Below are 22,941 nucleotides of genomic sequence, written 5' to 3' on the forward strand. Positions count from 1 at the left end.
TTCCAAGTAACGCAAAATGGTACCAATAGAAACTACAGTTCGGCACGCATAAAACAAGCCCTCCCGCAGCAATATCAACGAAAAAATTAAAAAGTTAAGGCTGTCAGAAAATGGCGACACTAAAACATGATTTTTTTTTAGAAAAGAGTATTTTTATTGTGGGAACGTAGTGAAACGTAAAAAAACGATATAAATTTGGTGTCGCTGTAATCGTATCGCCCCGCAGAATAAAGTTACACGGTGAACACTGTAAAAAAAAAACAAAAAAACAAACGTGCTAGAATGGCTGTTTTTTGGTTTCCTCAACTCCCAAAAAATGGAATAAATAGTGATAAAAAAAACCGCATGTACCCCAAAATGGAACCAATAAAAATTACAGCTCGTTCTACAAAAAACGCACCCTCACACAGCTCCGTCAACGGAAAAATAACACGTTATGACTCTCGAAACGCAATGATGCAAAATGACGGCCCAGATTACTTTTTTAGGTCCAGTAGAATTTCACTAAATACCCCACATCATCATTTGCTGGACCCCACAGGTGGACCCCGTAGACGCAGCGGAGATGAGGAAACTTTAGGGCCTTGTGCTGCTTATATGGCTAATGAAGAAGTCAAAGATTAGGCAATACTGGAGCGCAGATATTTTGTATAATACCCCAAAACCCGGCCTGTGCATAAAGGATTGGTTCAAAGCGTACCACACCAATCCATGGATTATTCATTCACCCCATTATTACATCATCCTATTATGACCTGATGCACTCCGCCCAGTTTACATATGCCCTGATGTACTCCGCCCAGCTTACATATACCCTGATGTACTCCGCCCAGCTTACATATGCCCCCACATTATAAGCTGAAATACCAGTAAAACACCAAGCAAAATCTGAGCTTCAAAATCCAAATGGTGGTCCAACTGAGCCTGGCAGTGTGCCCAAACGGCAATTTATGACCACATATGGGGTATTACTGTATTCTGGAGAACCTGCTTAACAATTTATGGCATGTGTGTCTACGGTGGTACAAGCTGGGCACAACACATTGGGCACTGAAATGGCATATTTGTGGAAAACAGCAATTTTCAATCTGCAACATCTATAGTTTACTCATTTTTTGCAAAACACTTGTGCGGTCAAAATGCTCACTACACCCCTAGATAAATTCTTTGAGGGATCTAGTTTCCAAAATGGGGTAATTTTTCGGGAGTACCACTGTACTGGTACTATAGCTCAATGCAACATGGTGTCAAAAAATGAATCTTGTAAAATCTTCACTCCAAATACTAAATGGCGCTCCTTTCCTTTAGAGCCTTGCTGTGTGTCCAAATAGCAGTTTATGACCACATGTGGGGTATTTCCGTACTCCGGAGAAGTTGCTTTACAAATGTTATGGTGCTGTTTCTTTTTTATTTGTTGAGAAAATGAAAAATTTTGAACTAATGCTACGTGTTATTGGAAATAATGTAATTTTTCATTTTCACTGCCCATTTGTAATAAAATCTATGAGACACCTGTGGAGTCAAAATGCTCACTACCCCCCTAGATGAATTCCTCAATGGGTGTAGTTTGCCAAATGGAGTCACTTTTGGGTAGTTTCCACTGTACTGGAACCCAAGGGATTTGCAAAAGCGACATGGTGCAGAAAAACCAATCCAGCAAAATCTGCTCGCCAAATGGCGCTCCTTCCCTTCTGAGCCCTGATGTGTATTCATACAGTGGTTTATTACCACATATGGGGTATTTCCCTACTCTGGAGAGAATGCTTTACAAATGTTACGGTGCTTTTTCTCCTTTATTTGTTGAGAAAATGAAAAATTTTGAACTAATGCTACGTCTTATTGGAAAAAAAAATCATTTTTAATTTTTACTGCACAATTCTAATGAAATCTATGAAACCCCTGTGGGGTCAAAATGCTCACTACACCCCTAGTTGAATTCCTCTAGGGGTGTAGTTTCCCAAATGGAGTCACTTTTGGGGGGTTTCCACTGTTCTGGTACCTTAGGAGCTTTACAAATGAGACATGGTGCAGAGAAATTAATCCAACAAAATCTGTACTCCAAAAGCTAAATGGCGTGCCTTCCCTTCTGAGCCCTAATGTGTATTCATACAGTAGTTTATTACCACATATGGGGTATTTCCGTACTCTGGAGAAGTTGCTTTGCAAATGTTATGGTGATTTTTCTCCTTTATTTGATGAGAAAATGAAACATTTTGACCTAAAGCTACATCTTAGTGGAAAAAAATGTAATTTCTCATTTTCACTGCCCAATTCTAATGAAATCTATGAAATACCTGTGTGGTCAAAATAATCACTACTCCCCTAGATTAATTCCTCTAGGGGTGTAGTTTCCCAAATGGGGTCACTTTTGGGGGGTTTCCTTTGTTTTTGCACCACAAGACCTTTTCTAACCTGACATGGTGCCTGAAATATAATTTAAGAAAAGGAAGGCCGAAAAATCCTCTAGGTGCTCCTTTGCTTCTGGGGCTTTTGTTTCAGGCCCGTAGCGCACTAGGGCCACATGTGGAATAATTCTAAAAACTTCAGGATCAGGGTAATAAATATTCAGTTGTGTTTCTCTTGTAAAAACCTTCAGTAATACAGGAAAAAGTGGATTAAAATGGAATTTCTTCAAAAAATTTTTAATTTGCAAATTTCCCTTACACTTTGCTTTAATTCCTGTGACATGCATAAAGGGTTAAGAAACTTTTTAAATGCTGTTTTGAATACTTTAAGGGGTGCAGTTTTTAAAATGGGGTGATTTGTGGGAGTTCCTAATATATAAGGCCCTCAAAGCTACTTCAGAACTGAACTGGTCCTTGTAACGTCCTAGAAAAATAAAAGGATATTCAAAAAATGATGCAAACATAAAGTAGACATATGGGAAATGATAACTAGTGACTATTTTGTGTGGTATTACCATCTGTCTTACAAGCAGATACATTTGAATTTAGAAAAATGCAAATTTTGGCACATTTTCTCGAAATTTTGGTGTTTTTCAGAAATAAATATTGAATTTATCGACCAAATTTTTTCACTAACAAAGTACAATATGTCATTAGAAAACAATCTCAGAATCGCTCGGATAGGTAAAAGAATTCTGGAGTTATTACCACATAAAGTGACACATGTCAGATTTAAAAAATGAGGCTGTGTCATAAGGTCCAAAAGTGGCTGGGTCCTTAAGGGGTTAAATGCAGTGGTCAAAAGCAATCACTGCATTTAAGGCGTTTGCAGCTCATCGCCACCCCAGCAACGAAATCGTCATGGTGCCAGTGGCTTCAATGGCAACTGGAAGCCTAATACTGGCCTCCCAGTCTGCCTAGTACGGAAGCCTTCCAGGCCTGGCCTCCGGGGCTTCCGGTACTGACGGCAAGATGGATTGGGCTCAGAAACTGAGTCCGTGTCATCAGCGGTGGCTGTCAGCTGTATGTTATAGCTGACAACCTACTGTAACAGCAGGGACCAGAGCTAGCTCCGATCCCTGCCATTAACGCCTTAGATGTAGCGATCGCTGCATCTTAGTCGTTGTTAGCAAATCGGCAGTCCTGCCATGTGATCGTAGGGTTGCCCGCTGCTGCTATGGCAACAGGAGGCCTAACAATGGCCTCATGGTCTGCCATTATAGGCCCTGCCTGGAGGCGGAGCCTAATCAGCTTGTTGTCAGTAAATGACTGACAGATCTAATAAAGTGTACTACATAGGTAGTGCAATGTATTAGAAAATAAATCAGACAGTTGGACCTTCAAGTCCCCGATGGGACTAAAAAAAAGTTATAAAAAAAGTTATAAAATATATAATAAAAGTTTCAAGTAATAAAATAAAACAAAACACTATTGCCCTTTTTCCCTTATCAAGTTCTTTATTATTAAAAAAATAAAATAAACCATACATATTTGGTATCGCCGCCACCGTAATGGCCTGAACTATAAAAATATTATGTTATTCATTCCGCGCAGTGAACGCTGTAAAAAAAACAAAACTAAAAAACAATGCCAAAATGTAATTTTTTTGGTCACTTTGCCCTACAAAAATTTTAATAAAAAGTGATCAAAAAGTCGCGTGTATCCAAAAATGGTACCTATAAAAACTATAGCTCGTCTTGCAAAAAACAAGCCCTCATGCAGCTCCGTCGACGGAAAAAATTAAAAAGTTATTGTTCTCACAACATGGCAACAAAAAACGACATTCTTTTTACAAAAGTAATTTTATTGTGCAAAAATTTGTGGAACATAAAAATGCGCTATATATTTGTTATCGCCAGAATCATACTGACCAACAGAGTAAAGTTAACAAGTAATTTATTACGTATGGTGAACGCTGTATAAAAAAATAAAAAACTATGCTAGAATTGCTGTTTTTTGGTGACCTTCCCTCCCAAAAAACAGGATAAATGTGATCAAAAAGTTGCATGTACCCAAAAATGGTACCAATAATAACTACAGCTCGTCCCGCAAAAAAACAGCCCTCATACCACTGTGTCTATGAAAAAATGTAATTAGTTAAGGCTCCAATAATTTAGGAAATAAAAAATATGCAGCTCTACAGGCCCGGAGGGAACATTTCTTCTGTTTCAAGAGGCGATTTATCAAGGCCCTAAAATTAGGGAACCAGGAAGGGTAGGACTCAAACATATCTTCTGGAAGGGAATGTGCCTGTATTATACCAGGACAACAGTTTCCCAGCAAAATTCCCCAAACTCCAAAGGTGCAGAGTGTGGACCAAAACAGGGATAAGAAACGACACCATTTATCAGTGCGACACTGGCCTGTGCATAAAGGATTGCTTCACATCGTAACACACATCTATGGATTAATTTATTGTTTTTTTACCCCATTACTATGCCCTGTTATAAGATTTATTCTTGCTAAAAACTGCGTTTTATAGACCAAAAAATATGGTACATCTTATTGGAAAAAATTAACATTTTTTATTTTCACATCCAAATTCTAATAAAATCTATGAAACACCTGTGGGGTAAAAATGCTCACTATACCCTTAGATTAATTCCTTGTGGTTGAAGTTTCCAAAATGAGGTCTTTTTTGGAGTGTTTCCTTTGTTTTGGCATCACAATACCTTTTCAAACCTGACCTGGTGCCTAAAATATTCTAATAAAAAGAAGGCCCTAAAATCCTGTAGGTGCTCCTTTGCTTCTGAGGCCTGAGTTTCAGTGCATTAGCACACTAGGGCCACATGTGGGATACTTCTAAAAACTGCTGAATCTGGGCAATAAATATTGAGTTGCGTTTCTCTGATAAATCTTGTGTTACAGAAAAAAATGGATTAAATATGAATTTCCACTTCGTCCTCTATGACGGCACACACTAAGAGCATGATCCCTTGACCTCTGTAGGGACAGGAACTGATAGAGGTTAAAAGGCCCCACCCTCAGCCTCCCACCAGTGTATTTCCTCTCCCTACAGGGTCAGGATGGAAAGAGGATCCTCTCCCACTTGAGGGGGGGGGGGGGGAATTTAAGAAAAAACTTCTTTTTTTATTTCCCCCTAACCTTATTTAATGGGGATCACGATCGGGGTTTTTCCTCCTTCCGACCTGTAACCATTGAGGGGGGAGCATGCCTGGTGGTTTCCCTCCCCCCTTCGGAGAACCACCTGTCCACCTGCGGTCCCATGAGACTAAAGCCGGACGGAGTGTAGTACTTCTGCCAGCATCACAGCCCACGTGGGGACCTTACGACATCAGCTACGTCTATGTGCCTGGAGTGAGCAAGTTCCAGCAGAAGTGGCATCAGGCGACCATGCAAATGGAAGTGACATCACAAGCGGGGACCGGATCAGGAGCGCGGAGCAGGTTAATAGACTGGTGTGTTGAGTATGCTTGCCGCGTGTATCCTGCTCTGAGGTCTGTGTTCCTAACATGTCCTTTCCTAGTGCCGATCCGGCAGGGTCCCAGTTTGTAGAATCTGAGGTCTCCTGCCTTGTCCACTCCCATGAGTTTTTCACCAGGGGGATAATATGTTGGTATATCATTGTAAAGCTGTACTAGCTGGGTCTCCACCCCCCCCTCTCATTTTTATCCGGTTGAGAAAGAGGGATCCCAGAAACTTAAGCAGGGGAGCTTTAATAAATTCATCAAAGCTGAACAACCCTCCATTATGGAAGACCTACGTCCTATGATCAGAGAGGAAGTTCAATCCTCCTTATCATCAATACAGCCTCAGTACGCGGCCATTTCTCCCCCGTATAAAAAGGCAAAATTAGTAAATCAACCTCCATCTGATTGAGACAATGAAGGGGCCTCTTGTTCATTTAGAGATTCATAGGAGATGGATCAATTAGGATCCATAAATCGAGAGGGAGAACAAGACGTCGATAAGAAATACTACTTTTCTACTGAAGACATGGATGATTTACTAAAAGCAATCAGGGGTACAATGAATATTGAGGAAGTTAAGACAAAAGAACATCCAGGATGAGATGTTTGGTAATCTAAAATCAAAGAAAAAACTTGTTTTTCCAATCAATGAAAATCTGACTGATTTAATAAATGACGAATGGAAAAACGCCGAAAAAAGGCTGGGGGTCTCCCGTTAATTTAGAAATAGTCTCCTTTTTATTGAGGAGGATACAAGTGTCTGGGACAATTTTCCTAAAATGTATATCCAGATGGCAAAGGTAGTTAAACAAACACCCTTGAGGATTCAGTTCAATTAACGGTCCCCATGGATCAGAAATCTTATTGTCGTCTAAAGAAGGCCTGGGAAGCATCTATGTTTAGTAAGAAGTCTAACATTGCAGCCACTTCAGTAGCCAGAACCCTCTTTATCTGGTTAGTCGAGCTAGAGAACCACCTTAAGGTAAAAGTACCCAGGGACCAATTAGTAGAATCAATTCCTCTGCTAAAAGCGGCAACAGGGATTTTAGCAGATGCCTCGACGGAATGTATCAGATTTGCGGCCAAGGAGGGGGCTCTTAACCATGCTGCAAGTAGGTCTCTCTGGTTAAGATACTGGCAAAACTGGTACACTCTTTCAAAGAATAGGCTTTGTAATATTCTGTTCCAGCGGGAATATGTTTTTGGCCCAGACCTAGACAAAATCCTAGAGAAAGAGTCAGATAGAAAAAAGGGATTTCCAGAAGATAAACCGACAAAAAGAAAATATCCCTTTCGTTCCCAGAGACTTCAGAGTGAGAACTATAGAGGGAAAGGTAAAACAGGTCGTTGGAGTTACCCCAAAGGAGGAAGAGCTAGAGGTTTCTTACTCAACCCAAATAATTATGGACCAGAGAACAGACCATGTCGCCAGGGTCAGAGTTTAGTAGGTTACTAAAATTCTACAGTCTATGGAATAACATCAACCAAAACATTTGGGTTCTAGACATAATAAAGAACGGTTACAGTATAGAATTTTCAACTCTTCCTTCAAACAGATTTACTTTGACCACACAGCCCTCACATTTCCTAAAAAAGATGATGTTGGTCAACATCAGAGACTTACACCAGGGAGGGGTAATATCTCAAGTACCACAGGGTTAGTGGGGAGAAGGTCACTACTCCTCTCTATTTTTGCTTAAAAAAAGCCAATCAATTCCTACAGGCTAATAATAAACCTGAAACCTCTCATCAGTTGGATAACTTACAGGAGGTTCAAGATGGAATCGGTAGCATCTATGACTCCCCTAATAAACAAAGGGGCTTACATGTGCACCTTAGATTTGAAGGAACGCTTACTACCACATCCCCATTCATCCCTCCTCTCAGAAGTTCCTAATATTTGCAGTAAAAAACTCATCAGGCGAGGTGGTCCATTATCAGTTTACAGATCTGCCTTTCGGGATTTCATCTGTGATAGCATCATTTTGCAGACAGGGAATTATTATAGTCCTTTATCTGGACAACTTCCTAATTACAGTAAACACCCAGGAGATCCATTCCACTCAGGTGAAGCTAGCATTGCCAGCTAGCATTGCTGGGCTGGATTATAAATTTTCATACTTCAGATCTGACTCCGCGCACTCAGACAAAATTCCTAGGTGTTCTACTGGCCTCTACCTTCCAAGTATCCTTGCTACCGGAGGAAAAAAAGACGGAATGCAGTTTTCAATATCAATAAAAATGTCAAAAAGCCACCTCTTACAAAATAAGAGCGGCAATGAGTATTGTGGGCTAGATGACGGCTTGCATTCAGTCAGTCGCTTGGAACCAAAACCATTCCCGTCCACTTCAAAGGTGGATACTCTCTTCATGGGACAGAAAACAATCGCCCCTGGATTGGAAGATAAAAATAACCCAGGGGGTAAAATCCTCTCTATATTGGTGGACGGAACGCTCAAATCTCGAGAGGGGGCAACTTGGCATCAGTTCCCGGCAATCGCCATTCTAACAGATTTTAGCAAACCGGGTTGGGGAGCCTAACTTCCAGACAAATATATTCAGGGGACTTGGCCATTTTCTATAGGTAATCGATCCTCAAATTACTGAGAACTCAGAGCAGTCTGGGAGACACTGAAGGTAGCTTCCTCTGCTTTTCAAAACAACCATTTCAAAATGCTATCAGACAACATGACGACAGTGGCCTTTCTACGACACCAGGGGGGTACCAGGTCTCCCACCCTACTCTCACTATCTCTGGAAATATTTTGTTGGGCAAAGAAAAATCTACTTTATCAGCCATCCACCTGAAGGGTTCAGAGAGAATATGGAAGCAGATTTTCTCAGCAGGAAGAACCTAGATCCGAGCAAATGGTCTCTAAATCAGGAAGTCTTTCTCCAGATCACATGCCAATGGGGATTTCCTCAAGTAGACCTGTTTGTGAACAAACTAAATTCCAAGACCGAGCTTTTCTTCTCCCTAAACCCTCAAAATAGTAGGCATAGATGCTGTATCCCAACCTTGGGACTTGGATCTATCTTACGCCTTTCCACCGTTCCCGATGATATCAAGAGTACTTCAGAAAGTTTACAGGGAAAATCTAAAACTAATTCTGAATGTCCCTTTCTGGCCAAAAAAGGCCTGGTTCCCGATTGTAAAAGAATTCGCACTGGAAGATCCTATAAAACTTCCTTTAAAACAGGATCTGCTATTACAAGGGCTGTTACGACACCAGAATTTCTAAAACCTTCAATTATCAGCATAGATCCTGAGAGAACACTGCTCAGGGCAAAAGGCTTATCTCAGAAAGTAATAACAACCCTAAAAGCTATCCGTAAACCAGTTACGTCAGCAATTCATCTAAAAATTTGGGAAAAAATGTCCTCTTGGTGTGGAGACCAACCCCCGGACCAGAATAATCCAGTCATTCAACAAATTCTGGACTTTTTACAACAGGGACTGGATCTAGGTCTTAGACCAAGCACCCTCAGAGTACAAGTCTCAGTCTTGAGTACATTATTTGACACCCAACTAGCAGAACGCAGGTGGGTAAAAAGATTCATGTCTGCAGCCTCAAGACTAAGGGGAGGTTTTACACTAGCCGATTATCGGGCAGACGAGCATTCATAGAACACTCGTTGCCGATAATTTCCCTGTGTAAACAGGGCAGCGATCAGCAGATGAACGAGCAAACACTCAATCATCTGCTGATCGTATCATTTAAAAAAAAGTTAAATATTATAGTTGTTGGCAGCACATCTCCCTGTGTAAGCAAGGACACGCGCTGCCAAAAGGATAATAATGTATGGGGACGAGCGATCAGAGTAATGACCGCTCGTCCCCATCCATAGCTCCTTCTGACAGGAGTAAAGGAGCACCGATCAATGATGTCACGTTGATCGGCGCTCGCTGCACCGGCCGATTATCGGCCGGTGTAGTAGGGCCTTATACAAGTAATAGGGCCTTATTCTATTATACTATTATAGTAATAGGGCCTTAAACTATTAGACAGACCTCTCCGTAGTGGGAGCTTGGAATTGTCTTCGGGGCTCTAACCAGGCCTCCCTTTGAACCAATTGATTCCATAACCATTCTTTAAAGTAGCCTTTTTAGTAACCATAACCACAGCAAAGAGACTTTGTGAAAAACAAGCGCTATCTAGGAATGAACCATATCTTAGGATAACAGATGATAGAATTGTTAAGACTCGATCCCAATTTTCTCCTGAAAGTTGTCTCAGACATTCATAGAAATCGGGACATTGTTCGTCCATCGTTTTGTCAAAATCCAAAGACACAAAAAGAAAAATAATTTCATTGTCTTGATGTTAGAAGAGCAGTTTTACAATATTTACAGATTACTGCAGATTGGCGGAAAGACTCCAACCTCCTTGTCCAAGTTGGGGGGAAAAATAAAGGTCAGAAGACCTCAAAGCTAGATGGATTAAAACAACAATTAAAGACTGTTATTCTCTTGAGGGAAAATCAGTACCTATAAACTTCAAAACCCACTCCACCAGATCCACCGCTACATCATGGGCAGAAAGGGGGGGCTCCTTATACCAGATTTGTACTGCAGCTACCTGGGCTAGCTCCCTTTCCTTGGCAAAACATTATAGGCTAGATATTTCATCCAGTAGAGACTTAGCCTTTGGCCGCAAAATACTCTATGCGGTATTCCCACCCTAAACCACCTCATTTGGTATTCCCCTAGTGTACCGTCATGGGGGACGAAGTGGAACATAGGAATTACTCTTACCGGCAATTCAGTTTCCATGAGTCCACTATGACGGCATACATATACCCACCCTAACTTCTTACTGGTATGTGACATTAACATACAGATACAATTAGCTAGTTCCTTAAGGTGTAGTCATATGGTACACACTGGTGGGAGGCCTTTTAACCTCTCTCAGTTCCTGTCCCTACAAAGGTCAAGGGATCATCCTTCTATTGTGTGTCGTCATGGTTGACTCATGGAAACCGAATTACCGGTAAGACTAATTCTTATTTTCTGCAAAAAAATTTAATTTGTAAATTTCACCTCTACATTGCTTTATTCCTTGTGAAATGCCTAAAGGTTTAAGAAACGTTTTAAATGCTGTTTTGAATACTGAGAGGTGTGCCGTTTTAAAATGGGGTGATTTATTGGGACTTTCTAATATATAAGGCCCTCAAAACTACTTTACATCTGAACTGGTCCCTGTAAAAATAGCCTTTATGATATTTTCTTGAAAATGTGAAAAATTTCTGCTAAATTTCTAAGCCTTGTAACGTCCTAGAAAAATAAAAGGATGTTCAAAAAACTATGCCACTCTAATCTAGTAGACATATGGGAAATGTTAATAAGCAACTATTTTGGTATTACTAACTTTTTTTTACAAGCAGATACATTTAAATTTAGAAAAATGCTAATTTTTGTGTTTTTCGCAATTAAATACTGAATGTATCGACCAAATTTTTCCACTAACTTAAAGTACAATGTGTTACGAGAAAACTATCTTGGAATCGCTTGGATATGTAAAAGCCTTCCAAAGTTATTACCACATAAAGTGACACATCTCAGATTTGAAAAATAAGGCTGTCAGGGAGGTCAAAAGTGGCTGCAGCGGGAAGGGGATAAGGAAGGATTCTCAGTTGCTGTTTTGCCCTAAAATAATACAAATATTTTGTAGTCCTAAAAGAAGTTATACATGTTCGTTTACTCCTATATAACATATGTGGCCCCTGCAAGACCTATTAAAAATGTAACTTGAGGGTAACTCAAGGTAGCGTGATGTGGTGAAAATGCTGGTGACAAGCTCCCTTAAGAAATGTGTTGTTTGAGTGAGCAGATTTATCCAAACGGTCTAAAAGAAAAACTGTTTGTTGGCCATAACAACCAATCAAAGCACAGCTTTCATTTCACCAGATCAGTTTAATTAAAGGAAATCTGAACTTTGATTGGCCGCTATGGGCATGACAACAATATCTAGAGACAAGGAGCAATGTATTACCATGCCTCCTAAATGGTATTGCAAAGAGGAACAACCGATGCGGTGCACACCTATAACTCCACCCAATCCACGCCCATACACGCCTGGTTCAGCCCACACAGTGTCATGCTCCCATAGGGCCTCCCTCAATATAAGGCCCCATAGAACCCCCCCACACACAGTATAATGCCCTTAAAGCTGCCCCCACATAGTATAATGCCCATAGGGCCTCCCACACAGTATAATGGCAAATAGCTGCCCCCACACAGTATAATGCCCCTATAGCTGCCTCGATACAGTATAAAGCCAACACATGGCCCCATACAGTATATTGCCCCCATTGATGCACCCATACAGTATAAAGAAAACACAGAAGCCCCCATACAGTGTAATGCACACACAAATTCCCCCATACAGTATAATGCCCCATAGCTGCACCCGTACAGTATAAGGCCACCCAAGGCAGGCCTTAGGGCGGTGCGAGCTGTGTAGAGGCAGAGCAGAGGGCACTGCACCCTCCCATAATGTAGGAGGCGCCACTGGGCTCTGCCTCTACTCTGTGCTCTGTTCTCGGTTACACACACAGAGTAAATAAGAGCCGAGTAACAAGAGAAGAGGAGGAAACAAGCTCCGCCCACAGCCCATCCTGCAAGAAGCCTGTGATCCTGTCAGAAAGGAGAGATGGTGAGTGTATATGTGTGTGTATACAGTATGTGTGTGTGTATACAGTATGTGTCCCTGTGTTTCTATGTGTATATCTTACAGTGTGTGTGTGTGTGTGTTTGTGTCTCTGCATGTGTTTATGTCTCTTTGTAAAAGTGTGTGTTCAATATTAGAATAGAACCGATAAAATGAAGATATCTGTGCTGCCTCCTATATACCCTGCTGCCCCTTATATAACTTACTGCCCCTATATACCCTGCTACCCATTTTATACTCTGCTGCCCCTTATATACCCTGCTGCCCCTATATACCCTGCTGCCCCTTATATACTCTGCTGCCCCTTATATACTCTGCTGCCCCTTATATACTCTGCTGCCCCCTGTATATTCGGCTGCCCCTATATACCCTGCTGACCCTTGCATACCCTGCTGACCCGTACATACCCTGCTCACCCCTATATAACTTGCTGACCCTTATATATCTTGCTGCCCGTTATATACCCTGCTGCCCCTATATATCCTGCTGCCCCTACTATACTCTGCTGCCCCTTATATACTCTGCTGCCCCTTATATACACTGCTGCCACTTATAAACCCTGCTTCCCCTTATATATATGCCTCTGTATGTGTGTGTTTATATGTGGCTGTGGGTATAGTTATCATCTACGACATTATCTGTACTCAGAGAGTTATCACTGTGTTTTCTGTGGTGTTACATAGGACTGCAGGTAATGCTACTACATTATCTGTTCTCAGAGTTATCACTGTGTTATCTGTGGTGTTACATAGGACTGCAGGTAACATCTACTACATTATCTGTACTCCGTTATTACTGTGTGTTATCTGTGGTGTTACATAGGACTGCAAGTGAAATCTACAACATTATCTGTACTCAGAGAGTTATCACTCTGTGTTATCTGTGGTGTTACATAGGTCTGCAGTTAACATCTACTACATTATCTGTACTGGGTATATATGGGTCTGTTTGTGAATGTGTCTTTGTGCTTGTATATATGCGCCTTATATGTATTTGTATATGTTCCTGTCTGTGTACTTCTCTGCCGGTCTCTGTGTGTGTGTGTATGTGTGTGTATGTGTGTATATGTGTCTGTACGTCTATATATTTACCTGTATGTATATATTCCAGATGTGTGTATGTATATTTGCCTGTATGTCTAAATATCTGTCTTTATGTATGTACAGTATATATGTTCCAGTATGTGCATATCTATATATGTGGTTAATTTTTGGTTTGTGTAGGGGACAGCAATAGAGAGTCCCGCATAGGGCGCCATCCAACCTAAGGCCAGCCCTGATGCCGCCTTAGCTGCCCCATAACAGTATAATTCCCCCTTATCTGCCCCATACAGTACAATGCCCCCTTAGCTGCCCCTAGTGCCAGTGCCCACGTAGATAGCACCACAGTGTCCCCTGTAGATAGTGCCATACAGTGAAGGAAATAAGTATTTGATCCCTTGCTGATTTTGTAAATTTGCCCACTGTCAAATACATGAACAGTCTAGAATTTTTATGCTGGGTTAATTTTACCAGTGAGAGATAGATTATATTAAAAACAAAACAAAAACAGAAAATCACATAGTCAAAATTATATATATTTATTTGCATTGTGCACAGAGAAATAAGTATTTGATCCCTTTGGTAAACAAGACTTAATACTTGGTGGCAAAACCCTTGTTGGCAAGCACAGCAGTCAGACGTTTTTTGTAGTTGATGATGAGGTTTGCACACATGTTAGATGGAATTTTGGCTCACTCCTCTTTGCAGATCATCTGTAAATCATTAAGATTTCGAGGCTGTCGCTTGGCAACTCGGATCTTCAGCTCCCTCCATAAGTTTTCGATGGGATTAAGGTCTGGAGACTGGCTAGGCCACTCCATGACCTTAATGTGCTTCTTTTTGAGCCACTCCTTTGTTGCCTTGGCTGTATGTTTCGGGTCATTGTCGTGCTGGAAGACCCAGCCACAAGCCATTTTTAATGTCCTGGTGGAGGGAAGGAGGTTGTCACTCAGGATTTGACGGTACATGGCTCCATCCATTCTCCCATTGATGCGGTGAAGTAGTCCTGTGCCCTTAGCAGAGAAACACCCCCAAAACATAATGTTTCCACCTCCATGCTTGACAGTGGGGACGGTGTTCTTTGGGTCATAGGCAGCATTTCTCTTCCTCCAAACACGGCGAGTAGAGTTAATGCCAAAGAGCTCAATTTTAGTCTCATCTGACCACAGCACCTTCTCCCAATCACTCTCAGAATCATCCAGATGTTCATTTGCAAACTTGAGATGGGCCTGTGCATTCGCCCTCTTGAGCAGGGGGACCTTGCGGGCACTACAGGATTTTAATCCATTACGGCGTAATGTGTTACCAATGGTTTTCTTGGTGACTGTGGTCCCAGCTGCCTTGAGATCATTAACAAGTTCCCCCCGTGTAGTTTTCAGCTGAGCTCTCACCTTCCTCAGGATCAAGGATACCCCACGAGGTGAGATTTTGCATGGAGCCCTAGATCTATGTCGATTGACAGTCATTTTGTATGTCTTCCATTTTCTTACTATTGCACCAACAGTTGTCTCCTTCTCACCCAGCGTCTTACTTATGGTTTTGTAGCCCATTCCAGCCTTGTGCAGGTCTATGATCTTGTCCCTGACATCCTTAGAAAGCTCTTTGGTCTTCCCATGTTGTAGAGGTTAGAGTCAGACTGATTAATTGAGTCTGTGGACAGGAGTCTTTTATACAGGTGACCATTTAAGACAGCTGTCTTTAATGCAGGCACCAAGTTGATTTGGAGCGTGTAACTGGTCTGGAGGAGGCTGAACTCTTAATGGTTGGTAGGGGATCAAATACTTATTTCTCTGTTCACAATGCAAATAAATATATATAATTTTGCCAATGTGATTTTCTTCTTTTTTTTTTTTATATAATCTATCTCTCACTGGTAAAATTAACCTAGCCTAAAAATTCTAGACTGTTCATGTCTTTGACAGTGGGCAAACTTACAAAATCAGCAAGGGATCAAATACTTATTTCCTTCACTGTAGATCCCATGTAGATAGCGCCACCACGCCTGTATATAGCGCTACCTCCCCACCCATAAATAGCATCATTGGGGCTCCCTCTAGGAGCGAATCCCAAGCCAGTGCATTGACCACACGGTGGCTGGGGATTCCACTCCAGGAGGAGCCCCTGACGTCACTGTGCATATATGGACAGTGACATCAGGGGTTTCTAGGAGAGGAATCACTGGCCAGAGCATCGGCAACGCTATGGCAGGGGATTCTGCTCCAGGAGTAGTCAATGACGTCACTGTCCATATATGGACTGTGACGTCAAGGGCTTCCCCGGGCTCAGTGCGTCACTCGCTGCAGGGGTGGCACGAGTGCAGAAGTCATCTCTGTCTAAGGCCTTATTCACACAAGCGTGTCCGTTTTGCGTGCGTACAAAACGCAGCGTTTTCCGCGCATTGCAGTTCTGTGTGACATCTGTGTACGGTGCGTGTCTGCGTTTTTTAAGCGTGTATGTCATCTGTATGTCACGCGTTTTTCACGTCAGCAAAATAAACTGAAGGAGTTGGTTTTCTTTTTCTCATCACTTCTTTAGCAACTGTTGCGTGAATCACAGACATCACACGGATGACGTCCGTGTGCTGTCCGTGATTTTCACGCACCCATTGACTTCAATGGGTGCGTGATGCGCAAAAAACGCAGGAGAATAGGACATGCAGTGAGTTTCACGCAGCGGACACACTGCATAAAAACATAAAAAACACTGTATGTCTGAATGGCCCCATTGAATTGCATAGGTCCGTGTGACGTCCGTTGTTTTAAAGCGCGTGACACGGACATGAAATACATGTCAGTTAGAAAGGGTAAGTGACAGATAAGCTGCATTGACAAAACAAACAAACTTGCATGCATTCTAATTATTACATTTAATAATTTACCTGTTTTCAAACAAAATACAAAAAACATGTTCACTACCGCACTCATCATTATAGCTGTTGTTGGTTTACAATCCTACCGCCCATTTAGGCCTTTGGAAAATTCTGTCCATATAAGTCCCTCTCTCCTTCCCTCACCCATGTACAGCTCCCATTAACTTTCCTGAATCACCTTAAACCATTTCTTCAGATCAGCACAGGCAGGTGCGATGTAGTGACGAGTCACTCACAGGACAGTGCAGAGGAGGAGAAGGATCCTCCACACGTCGGTAGGTAAGTAATTATGTTTTATTTTCTATTAGGTACATATGGGGGCATTATACTGTATGGGGGCATTTACTGTATGGGACAGCTATGGGGGGCATTATACTGTATGGGACAGCTGTGGGGGGCATTATACTGTATGTAGAAGCTATGGAGGGCTTTATACTGTATGGGGGTATTATACTGTATGGTTCAGCTATGGGGTGCATTATACTGTATGGTGCAGCTATGGGGGGCATTATACTGTATGGTGCAGCTATGGGGGCATTATACGGTATGGGGCAGCTATGGGGGGCATTATACTGTATGGTGCAGATATGGCGGGCATTATACTGTGTGGGCAGCTACGGGGAGCATTATACTGTGGTGGTCAGCTATGGGGGGCATTATACTGTGTAGGGGGGCATTATACTGTGTAGTGGTCATCTATAGGGGGCATTATACTGTGGGGAGCAGCTTGGGAAGCATTATACTGTGGTGGTCAGCTATGGGGGGCATTATACTGTGTGGGGGGCAGCTATGGTGAGTCATTATACTGTGGGGGCATTCATGGGGTCTGTCGGGCAAGGCAGCTGGGAATAGGCATGCGCAGGGGTCTGGTGGTGTTGGGTAGGGGGGGCCTAAGCTGAATTCTTGCACCAGGGCCCATGATCCTTTAGCTATGCCACTCCCAGACAGAGTGCTAAGGGGGGTATTATACTGTACGGTGCAGCTACGGGGAGCATTATACTGTGGTGGTCAGCTATGGGGGGCATTATACTGTGTAGGGGGCAGCTATGGGGGCATTATACTGTGTGGGGGACAGCTATGGGGGGCATTATACTATGTGGTGGATTTATACTGTGGGAGCAGCTATGGGGGCCATTATACTGTGGTGGTCAGCTACTGGGGCATTATACTGTGTGGGGGCAGCTATGGGGAGCATTATACTTTGTGGGGCAGCTATGGGAAGCATTATACTGTGGTGGTCAGCTATGGGTGGCATTATACTGTGGGGGGCAGCTATGGGAAGTATTATACTGTGGTGGTCAGCTATGGGAGGCATTATACAGTGTGGGGGGAAGCTATGGGGGTGGTCATTATACCGTGGGGGCATTCATGGGCTCTGTCAGGCAAGGCAGCTGGGCATAGGCGTGCGCAGGGGTCTGGTGATGTTGGGTAGGGGGGCCTAAGCAGAATTCTTGCACCAGGGCCTATGATCCTTTAGCTACGCCACTCCCAGGCAGAGTGCTAGTAGGGCTCTGCCCAGGACTATGGAACTGGGAGTTGCCCCTGACAACACTGTCCATATATAGACAGTGACGTCAGGAGCTGTGTCCCAATACCTGGGAGGAGGGTGCTGTGTGGTACTACCTGGGAGGGGGGCTGTGTGGCACAGAGGGTACTAAATTTATTGGGGTACAAACTGGGGGCCTAACTTTTATATGAGGGCATAAACAGGGCCTAACATCTATATGGGGGCACAAAGTGACGATTTTTGGAATTTTACTGCCGCCGTGAGTTTCCCAGCAGAGGGGCCCACTAAGTCTGTGTCGCCCAAGGGCCCACATAAACCTGGAACCGGCCCTGCCCCGGGCTCACCCCGCCAATTGCTGGATCATTTTGCTGCCTGGCCTCCACAATTTTTATCCACTGAAACACGCACTCTCATCATGCGTGACTTCAACATTCCCATTGATAACCCAAACTCCCCATCTGCCTCCCAGTTACTATCTTCAACCTCCTCGACTAGGTTTGTCACAATTTACTAACTCTCCTACACATGAAGATGCACATTCGCTTGACCTGGTCTTCTTCCGGCTCTGCTCAGTTTATTACTTTATTACCACTCCTCACCTGCTCTCTGACCACAACCTTCTCTCCTTTAGGCGTTATTCACACGAACGTGTGAATTTTGCGCGCGTTGCAGTTCTGTGTGTCATCAGTGAATGGTGCGTGGCTGCGTGATTTTCACACATATCCCATCCTTATGACACGCGGTTTTGATGTTTAGAAAAAGAAATTAAGGAAGTGCTTTTATTTTTTCCTTAATTTCTTGATCTACAGTTGCGCGAACTACGCGCGACACACGTAAGTGCTTCCGTGTGCTTCGCGTGATTTTCTCGCACGCATTGACTTCAATGGGTGAGTGATGCACGAAAAACGGCCAAATATAGGACATGTCGTGAGATTTACGAAGCGAACACACGTTGCGTGAAATTCACGGATTGTCTGAACGGCCCCATTGACTAACATAGGTCCGTGCGACGCGCGTGATTTTCACGCGCATATCACGGACGTTAAACACGTTCGTGTGAATAAGGCCTTACTATCAAATATTATATGCCTTAGGTCATGCCTACCTGTCAGACATACATAGATCGACATGCCATCAAGACTGCAATTCATAGACAGTCTACAGTCCTCATTATCCCCCATCTCTTCCCTCTCCTGTCCCAATCTGGCTGCCAAAAGTTACAATAACACTCTCAAAAATGCATTGGATGAAGCAGCCCCCCTACACTCCGAACCACCCGACAAAGACGACGACAACCCTGGGACACGCCTCAATCCCGCTTTCTTCAGGGATGCTTGAGATGTGCCGAACACCTGTGGAGAAAATCGCATTTGGCTGCAGACTTCCTCCATTACAAATTTATGCTCAAAACTTACAACTCTGCCTTTCACTGCGCCAAACAAGTCTATTTCACCTCTCTCATCTCCACACTATCTAATAATCCAAAACGCCTCTTTGATACTTTTCACTCCCTCCTTAGTCTAAAGTGAAGACACCAATCACAGGTCTCAGTGCTGAAGACCTGCCCACTTATTTTAAAGTTAAAATGAACAACATCCAGGATGATATTATCTCGCAGTCCCCTAGTATCATCGATCCACTTTCCTTCCGCACCCCCACTTCTTCACTTTCAGCATTTGACACAATAACAGAAGAAGAAGTCTCTAGGCTCCTCTCATCTTCTCGTCCTACTACCTGCCCTAGTGACCCTATCCCCTCACACCTCCTCCAGTCCCTCTACCCAGCTGTCACTAGTCATCTGACTAGAAGATTTAACCTCTCTCTTTCTTCTGGTATCTTTCCCTCCTCTTTTAAACATGCCATTATAAACCCATTACTGAAAAAAACAACTCTTGACCCATCCAGCGTGACTAACTACCGACCAGTCTCTAATCTGCCATTCATCTACAAACTCCTGGAACGCTTGGTCTACTCTCACCTTATTCGCTATCTCTCTGCTAACTCCATTCTAGACCCCTTACAATCTGGTTTCCGCACTCTACACTCCACAGAAACTGCCCTTACTAAAGTCTCAAATGATCTATTGGCCTCAAGGACACAGCTCTCTCTTCGTTTTCCTCCTATCTCTCTGACCGCTAGTTCAGTGTGTCATTTGCTGTTTCTACTTCTCCTCTTCCACTTGCTACCAGGGTTCATCAGGGATCAGTCCTAGGTCCTCACCTCTTTTCTCTCTACACAGCCCTATTGGACAAACCATCAGCAGATTTGGCTTCCAGTACCATCTCTACACTGAGGACACCCAATTATATGCCTCTTCCGATGACATCACCCCTATTCTAATACAAAACACCAGTGATTGTCTGTCCGCTGTCTCTAACATCATGTCCTCTCTCTATCTGAAACTTAATCTTTCTAAAATGGAACTCCTTGTGTTCCCACCATCTACTAACCTACCTAAACCAGATATCTCCATCTCAGTGTGTGGCACTACCATAAATCCTAAGCAGCACGCCCGCTGTCTCAGGGTTATTTTTGACTCAGATCTTTCCTTTACTCCTCCTATTCAATCACTTTCACGCTCCTGTCATTTTCACCTCAAAAACATCTCCAGAATGCACCCTTTTCTTACTGTGGAAACAGCCAAAACTCGAATTGGTGCACTGATTCACTCTCGTCTTGACTACTATAACTCATTACTATTCGGTCTTCCCCTCACTTAACTCTCTCCTCCCCAATCTATCCTTAATTCAGCAGTCAGGCTCATCTTTCTGACTAACCACTACCCAAACGCCTGTAATCTGTGCCAGTCACTGCACTGGTTGCCCATCCCCTTCAGAATTAAATATAAACTTGTTACTCTCACCCAAAAAGCTCTCCACAGTGCTGCACCTCCTTACATCTCCTCCCTCATCTCTGTCTACCAGCCTACTCGCGCTCTACGTTCTGCCAACGACCTTAGATTAAAATCCTTCATAATCCGAACCTCCCACTCCCGTCTCCAAGATTTTTCTCGTGCTGTACCAGTCCTCTGGAATGTGCTACCCCAGACAATCAAATTAATTCCCAATATCCACAGTTTTAAACGTGCCCCGAAAACACATATTTCTACACTGGCCTATAACACTCCCCAATCTGACTCCTTTCCATGACCCCCCTTTTACATTAGTCATCAGAATAAGATTCCCTCTCATTCCTTGCACTTCATGTACGTCATACACGGATACTGGCTGTTATCAGCTCATGCAGCTTTATGTTACCACTCCATGTGTATAAAAGATGGCTGAACCATTGTACTGAACAAATACTTTTACACTTTGTGTCTCCCTTATTTCCTCATAGAATGTAAGCTCTTGAGAGCAGGGTCCTCACTCCTCTTGGTTGAATTGTAAATTAACTTTGTCACTATGTAATGTCTGATATTGTCTGTTCATGTTCCCACTAAATTGTAATGTGATGTGTAATATGTTGGCGCTATAGAAATAAAAATCATTACATCATTATATTATTATTATTATTATTATTATTACTACTATCTGGAGGTCCGTGTGCGGATACAGACAGCATAATAGATATGGGGGAGCAAAAACAATATAGAAAATTATCTACAAAAAAAAACAAAAAACTATTAAGCAAAAGGCAGAAGGGGTACAAGTGTACTGCAAATGCTTCCACATTTTGTATTTTAATGATTCATTAAAAATGAAAGAACTGACCAGCAAGAGTTTTCTCGAGTCCACTGTATTTTTTGCACAAGGTGCATACAGGGAGTACAGTGGTGACACACAGGGGAGAGTTATAACATATAGGCAACAGAGTGGTGGCTTACCTAGGGGACAGTGATGGCATACAAGAGACCGTGATCGCATACCCAGAGGACAGAGTGGTGGCATAGTAGGGGCAGACTATTCTAGAGCTCATATTTTTTCACACAACAAGCTTTATTGCTAGTTTTGTCTATATTTGTATTCTGAGTTATAGACACATATTACTAATCATCTTAATGATGCATTTCGGTATTCCAATGTCTGTAAAAAAATTTGGCTGTCCGTAATATTTGGTTGTTGTCAAGGAAAAAGCAAAAGAGGAGGTTGGAAACGCTGCTTAACAATGAGGGTGGTGACTTACCTCTTGACTTATATAAGATTTAAATTTTTTAGGCATTGCTGTAACCATAAATATATGAGCTCCTTCTATTTAAGCTTCTGTCATCTCTATCATATGTTCTTATCATACTGAGTGATTTTATAACTCATCTGTTTTAAGTTATACTTGTAATTGGTTGATGACATTTGTCCTGAACACCCCCTTCCACCACATTTGTAATATTCATTGAAATTTTTACTTTCCTCCTAACATTTGGGAATGAAATTGAATCACAAATATGTTCTCATTGCGTTTTGAGCCTGTCACAAATGATTTTGTAAGCTTCTTACCTTTACACGGTCCCCTTTCTTCACTGACAGTTCACGTTCATTTCTGGCTTCAAAGTCATAAGCAACTTTCATTTGCAGTGGCTGAAAGTGTCTGTAAAATATAATTAGTGTCTCGTCACCAAGAGGTATGAGAATGCCATTTGTTATGAGTTGTAATAGTTAGGCTCTGATCACACTGGCGTCATGGCTTTAGTTTGTAATAGAAACCATGACAGATCTGTCATATGACAGATTTGATTGGCGACCAATGAACCCCATTTATTCAATTGGGCCCTTCCATTGAGGTATCCGTTAATTAATTGGGAAAAGTGGTGGATCCCAATGGAGGCTCTTAAAGGGAATGTGTCGCTAGAATTTTTATTTATTTTTTTCAGTTAAACAGTTAGTATTTAAGTGATTAAACATTGTTTTAATTTTTTATTTTTTTTCACAAGTCAGGAAATAGTATAAATTAGATTCTAATTTATAACATTTCCATGTGCTGGTCACTAGAGGGAGCAATTAAAAAAATTGCAGCATTGCAATGTGGTAAAGCAACCTCATTGCTTTATGCTGCAAATTTGGTGTAGACACACACGCTCTAGT

General features: G+C 42.4%; 1 protein-coding gene across 7 annotated transcripts in view; it reads right to left on the reverse strand.

The window, feature by feature from the left end:
- EPS8L3 (EPS8 signaling adaptor L3) overlaps positions 1 to 22,941 on the reverse strand; it is a 169,343-nt gene that overhangs the window by 20,425 nt on the left and 125,977 nt on the right. For all 7 annotated transcript variants that reach the window (XM_075853658.1, XM_075853655.1, XM_075853657.1 and 4 more), the window contains one exon: positions 22,357 to 22,447. In XM_075853658.1, coding sequence (XP_075709773.1) covers positions 22,357 to 22,447 — 91 coding nt within the window. The remainder of the gene's footprint in view (positions 1 to 22,356; positions 22,448 to 22,941) is intronic.

The sequence above is a fragment of the Rhinoderma darwinii genome, chromosome 2, assembly GCF_050947455.1.
Source record: "Rhinoderma darwinii isolate aRhiDar2 chromosome 2, aRhiDar2.hap1, whole genome shotgun sequence".
NCBI classification, from domain to species: domain Eukaryota; kingdom Metazoa; phylum Chordata; class Amphibia; order Anura; family Rhinodermatidae; genus Rhinoderma; species Rhinoderma darwinii.